Source organism: Takifugu flavidus, chromosome 4, assembly GCF_003711565.1.
Source record: "Takifugu flavidus isolate HTHZ2018 chromosome 4, ASM371156v2, whole genome shotgun sequence".
NCBI lineage: Eukaryota > Metazoa > Chordata > Actinopteri > Tetraodontiformes > Tetraodontidae > Takifugu > Takifugu flavidus.
Genome location: NC_079523.1, coordinates 8,036,153 through 8,042,266, shown reverse-complemented (window position 1 = coordinate 8,042,266; position 6,114 = coordinate 8,036,153). Strand labels below are relative to the sequence as shown.

Genomic DNA, 6,114 nt, shown 5'->3' with positions numbered 1-6,114 from the left:
AGCACAATATATCGTTTCAAACAGTTATTTGTTTTTGCCACCAAGTAGCACTGTAGAGCACGTTTCCAAAAAAAGGAACGAACGAGTGTTTTTTTCTGTTGGTTTTTGAGTTGTGGGAGAGGCTTTTTGATTTCTGGCCGGACGGTGTGAAAAGATCGGCAGCAGAGTTTTGTGAAGGTGGCACGAAAGAGTTGTTTGTTATTAGAGAGCCAAAACGTCAAATCTGTGAGTGAACGAGATGGAATTGGAGATTCTTTTCGACTGCGCCACTACTCCTCTGTGCCAATTAAGCTGGGAGCGGATCGTGAACGTCGGCAAATATCTACGTTGCATTGGAGGTAAAGAAGACGAAACAGTTGCTTTTAAAAGCAGACGGGTATTGATTAAAATGGCAGAAAACAAGTTGGATGAGATCGAACGAGACACAGATACTCAAGAAGCAAATCGAATCATTCAAGAACTGTTGGCTTCCATAGAGGACGAGGCGGAATCCGGCAAAGGGGAAAGTGGAGAAGAGCAGGAGCGTCAGGTCAATATGAAAATAAAAGAAAAGTATCTGGAGCTGCAGCGGTCCTGAAAGACGCTGGAGGACGAATTGAAAATGTGGGGTGAGAAACTGAACATATCTGAGGATGCTAAGATTAGCACCAGCCACAACTCATTCCTAGCTAAGGTGCCGGAAGTGACTATCCGCTGAGAATTTCGGATCTGTGGTCAAACTGGGGAAGGTGGGCAGCGCAACAAGCTGTCCTTCACAAATCTCATACACCAGATAGAGAGTGGGCTCTGCAAGGGTTGGGGTGAGTCCGAAATAACTGAGGCCGTGATAAGAGCCATCAGCCCAGGCTTGAAGCTGTGAAACATGCTCGAAATAAAGAGTGAATTGACTCTGCCTCAGCTAAACACAATATTGTAGGGACATTACAAAAAGGAGCTCAACAAGCTCAAATGGACCAGAACCAAGGCATCAAGACTGAATGAGTAACAGACAAGCAGCAATAAGTGGGACAACTCACACACTTCCTCTGCACCGAACTCACCACGAAGGAAGACCCCAGAACTCCCGAAGGGGAAAGCCCAGACAGTCCCACCAGAGCCAGAAATGCACACATTGGTAAGAGAGCTTAAAACAGAGGTTGCTGAAAGGAAACGCATGGCGCGAGCCTCCATGAGTGCTGGCAAGTCAGCGAACACCAGTAAATTGGCAGGGAACTAGGGAACATGCAAGAGCTGCCAGGACAAAGGAGAGGGAATGGCCTGCACCCACTGTTTCAAATGTGGTCAGTTAGGCCACATCTCCAGAGGATGCAGGGCTCCGCATCAGGCGCAGGGAAATGGCAGAGGGTTGCTGCAAAGGGACCAACAGTGACCCGACCAAAAAGGCCAGAGTCCCACCGCTGCGGCTACTGCCTACGAGAGAGGAAGGCAAATATGAAACTCCACACCTGTGCAGGTTGTTCATCCACAGCATATTGCTCCAAGACATGCCAGAGGAATCACTGGCAGGTACACAGACCCCTTTGTAGAGCCATAAGACTTGTAGATGAACACATAGCAGAAGTAGAGACGCACAAGAACAGACTCCCAGATATATGCCAAGTGGACAATCTCTCAGCAAAACAGGGTAAGGGATTAATTAAACTAATAGGTAAACAGAAAATGGTGAAGATGGGGGTGCTCAGGCAACAGTCATAAATGACAAGTGGCGAGCTGAGCATCTACCAAACTCCACTATCAGAGGCATAGATGAACCCCTAGGACTCTATGACCTCTTTCTGACTCCCATGGACCTCAGCACAATCAGGGAGAGGCTAAAGAACCACTACTACCAACATGGTGTGGAGTGTGTTCAGGACTTTTTATGGGTCTTCAGTAACTGCTATAGATTCCATCAGGTAACGGGACACTCGACATCCATCAGCACCTTTCCCATCAAAAGAGGGTTTTTTATTTTGCGTGACGTCTTCTCTCCACAGCCGCAAGCAGATATTGTGTCGAAGGCCAAGTCCCTGGAGGCCATCTTCTTCAGAATGCTGTCCAAGATGCCGTTTCCAGAACGTGAAATCAAGACAAAAGAATCTACAGGACCTTCAAGAACCCCTCTGAATGAGGTGACGTCTCTTCCTTTTATCCATTAAATGTCTGTTCACATTTTAAGTTAAATGCGTTGCTGACGGAAACACTGACTCTAAATCATGAAATTGACATCATTAAGCACCTTTATCCTCAATATCATTTGTGGATTTGTGGATTTCTTTGACTCCATTTTGAGTGTTTTTACTAACAGCTTAACCTGGTTCATTCTTCTACCAGGCTCAATTATTAGCACCAGGAAAGAAAATTCCACAGGGGGACCAAATACCGATTAGTAAGTGAAACCAAAGCCCACTCTGGCCTTTCCTGGTCTTTGTTGCTCCCATAACTTTGATTAAAATTTTATTTGTGTCAGGGATCAGAGGCCGCCAGGCCGATACAGTTTATAGAAAACCTGCCGTGAAAAAGGCTCCATCTGCTGAAACGGTAATTATCTTTGGCTTTTTCTGCAAGAAACACCTGAATGGGACAATATATATATATATATATATATATATATATATATATATATATAATATATATATATATATATATATATATATATATATATATATATATATATAAATATGCATAATCAGCCTCTTGAATACCTGTACGTAGTACAGAGGGTGTATACAATATACATATCTGAATATATAATATTCAGTGTGTGCTATAGCAGGCATTATGTTTGTTGTGCAGTCTGACAGCAGCCGGCAGGAAAGATCTGCGATACCGCTCCTTCACAAACCAGTCAGTATATTGAACTTCATCGTCACCACCATTAAAGATTTCCTCTGTTTTATTCTTTTATGCATCTATTGTACAGATTATCCACCCATTTCTCGATTTGTTTTCCAATTTCAGGTGAAAATGCTGGTTCAGAATGAAAATGCAAAGCTCCGCGATGCTTTAGTGTCCAACCTAAAAAGTGCTGTGACGGCATCCTTCCTCATGTTGCCAGAGAGCTTCAGTGAGGAAGACCTCTTCCTCCAAATAGCTGGTCTCTCTTATGCTGGTAACTACTATTGCGTCACTAAATGGATCATTTTAAACTTTATCCAAATACTTAAATTATATCCACCATGTACATGTTGGTTTATTGTTCAGTATTTTAAAAGTATGTCATAGCAGATAAGGGACCCTTGTGCTACTTTTTTCTGTTTTGCTTAAGGGGATTTCCGGATGGTTATTGGAGAAGATAAATCTAAGGTCCACAATATTGTCAAAGACAACATTCAGCACTTCCGGATTCTGTACAGCAACATCTTGCGTGACTGCCCTCAAGTGGTCTACAAACCCCAACAGGGAAAACTGGAGGTAAAATACAAAATATAGTTGACATTACAAAAGCGTGTAATTATTGTCTTAGAAGTGCCACACCACATCTACATATATCTGCCAGGACCTTGTCCCAATAGCTCCAGTTAAACTTCCAGCAAAACAGGAGATCCATCTTTCATTTGCTTCATTTATTTGTAAAATGATGGGGGGAGACCTAACCTGACTATGAATCAGTTTATTGCTTTCCAACAGTTCTAAAATGTCAGAATATGGATATAATTTATTTTCTTGATGTAATAACCATGTTTTTGGCAACCTTTTAAATTAAATATGGAAATCTGCACTTTCACTTTAAATTTGTGTATCCATTTAAAAAAACTGTAAAAATAAATTAATGTATATAATATAAAATGTTAAGAGGATGAAACAGTAGTAGATAGATGGATAGTGTTTCAACTACATTTATCCTTGATGTGCTCGTGCAGGTTGATAAAAGCCCCGAAGGCCAGTTTATCCAGTTGATGGCGCTGCCTCGGACCCTGCAGCAGAAGATCACAAAGCTGGTGGATCCTCCAGGGAAGAACCGAGACGTGGAGGAGATCCTGCTGCAGGTTGCTCAGGATCCAGACTGTGGCGCTGTAGTGCAGCAAGGTCTGCTCCTAAGAACACATACAGACCAGAGAAGACCAATGATAGATGGAAGAACACACAGTTGATCAAAGAAACTATTCCATGTATATTCAGCACATTTGCCAATTTATATGAATGCGGAGTGTTTTTGTTCCTTATTGAAAGTGAAATCATTTTATTAAAAAAGTAGCATTCATACTAGAAAGGGGTAAAATCTTTAATGTTATTTTGTTTCTTAGGTATTTCGTCGATTGTGAAATCTTCCAGTATTACACAGAGCATCAAAGGCATTGCAACAGCTGGTGAGTACAAAGATTCCATACAGTTATTCCAGTGGTTCAACAACTGCATTATAATGGACGCAGAAATATTTAGATGAGAGATTTCTTACTAAATAATATATCCATAATGGATTAAATGAATCATATCAGCAACCTGGAGATAAAAGAGGAAATTTAAAATTGCCACATAATGAGACACTATAAATAAAGTTGCAAGCTAGAATGATATTTTAGCATGAGTGTATAACAGAAGAGCTCTCTATCAGAAGTAAGCTAGGTACTGTATGTATCAATTTTTTTTTTTTACAGAAAGCAGCCCTGACCAATTTGAAAACGAATTTCCCGTGTGCCTTGGTTCTGTAGATAGTAACAGAGTTTTATCACCATTATTTACATCAGTAAGTGGTCTGAGGCTGGAAGGATGGGGCCTAATAATTAATGATAGTGGCAGTTTAGACATCTGTGATGAGTATTTTGAAAGAAACCGCTCTTTAGTAGCTACTATTAACATGTGTTTTCATTGTGTGACCTGGTTCAGGCTTGTGGAAGACGGTGTCGTACAGCTCCAAAAAACTGTTGAAGATGTGGAAGGGATGGAGGAGGAAACCATCCGTCTCACAGATGTCCTGATCTAAGTCCCTGACAATCCAAGTTCATCTTCTTTTCCCTGAAACAAACAGGTGCAGGAAGGCCCCTCCTCTACACCCTCCAGCCTTCCTCTGGATGTGTTACTGCATTGCCTCTGTGAAAGAAGAGCACTTACCAGAACTCAGGTCCGACAGAGACTTGTGCAGCTGTCTTGAATAGCATCCTGCTGTCATCCTACTCGTCAAAGATCCCAGATCTCTTTGCAATTCACTTTTGAACCAAGTTTTTTTATATTGACGCTCCCCGTTTATCTCAGTATTCAGGTTATTGATACCATCAGTTATCTCTTACAAATGTTATGTTTACTATAAGTTAAAGTTCTAAATGACCTATAACTTATTGGATAACTATAATTTATCAGATTGCTGGTTAAATGCATTGACTGGTTCTTTACATACACCTGATGTAATTTACAAGAAATAGGATCAATAAACATCATTTTAACATCATTTGATTTGATAACTTTATTTGGGCATGTTAGTAAGAATAAAGACAAGTAAAATTAACAGAAACAATAAATTGAATCTGTCTTGAGACCCTCTAACCAGCTCAGGAATATCTTTAAAAAAACCTTTATGAAAGAAGAAGAATCCCTGAAGAAAGCCACAGATGAGGGGTCCCTCTCGTTGGGATGAGCAGAGGTGCAATAGATGCCACATACACAGAGAACATTATTGATATTATTGATGACGGTGAACATCAACATCAATAATGGAATTCCAGAAAACAGATGATTGGTCAATGGTGAATATTAAGATTCTTCCTCCCTGTATTTATTGTTTCTATTTCAGGTTGGTTTTTTTAAGGTTTACTAAAAACAAACCACTATGTGGGCTACACAGCCTTATTCAAGCAAATGTGCAGTCCACCTGCTTTCTATCATGATTAATAGATCAGGAATTAAAACAAATATTGGTTTTGAAGTTATCAAAAAATGGGAGATCTAATCTATATTTGCAACTGAAATTTACAACTGTGGCTTTAATTGAGCAAAACTTACATGCTGGATTCTAACAGTTACAAATGCATTTTATTGAATAGATTGTATTTAAGTAAACAGAATTTTATTGATTGATTGATTAATTATTATTGATTAATTTCACTCTTGTCTTAATTTGTCATTTTATCTTCTGTGTATTACCTCCCGATTATGTTATAAGTAACAACTCTAAATTGTGCTACAAACAAATCTGCTTCT

At 40.0% G+C, this 6,114-nt stretch overlaps 1 protein-coding gene across 1 annotated transcript; it reads left to right on the top strand.

Annotated features, from left to right (window-relative positions):
• The first annotated feature begins 2,852 nt into the window (after window positions 1-2,852).
• Window positions 2,853-5,365, top strand: tamm41 (TAM41 mitochondrial translocator assembly and maintenance homolog). Its single transcript, XM_057029109.1, has 5 exons — window positions 2,853-3,091; window positions 3,248-3,393; window positions 3,843-4,008; window positions 4,227-4,289; window positions 4,807-5,365. Exons 1-5 carry the CDS (start codon window positions 2,947-2,949, stop codon window positions 4,896-4,898), a joined length of 612 nt encoding a protein of 203 aa, XP_056885089.1. The 5' UTR covers window positions 2,853-2,946; the 3' UTR covers window positions 4,899-5,365.
• The last annotated feature ends 749 nt before the right edge of the window (window positions 5,366-6,114 follow it).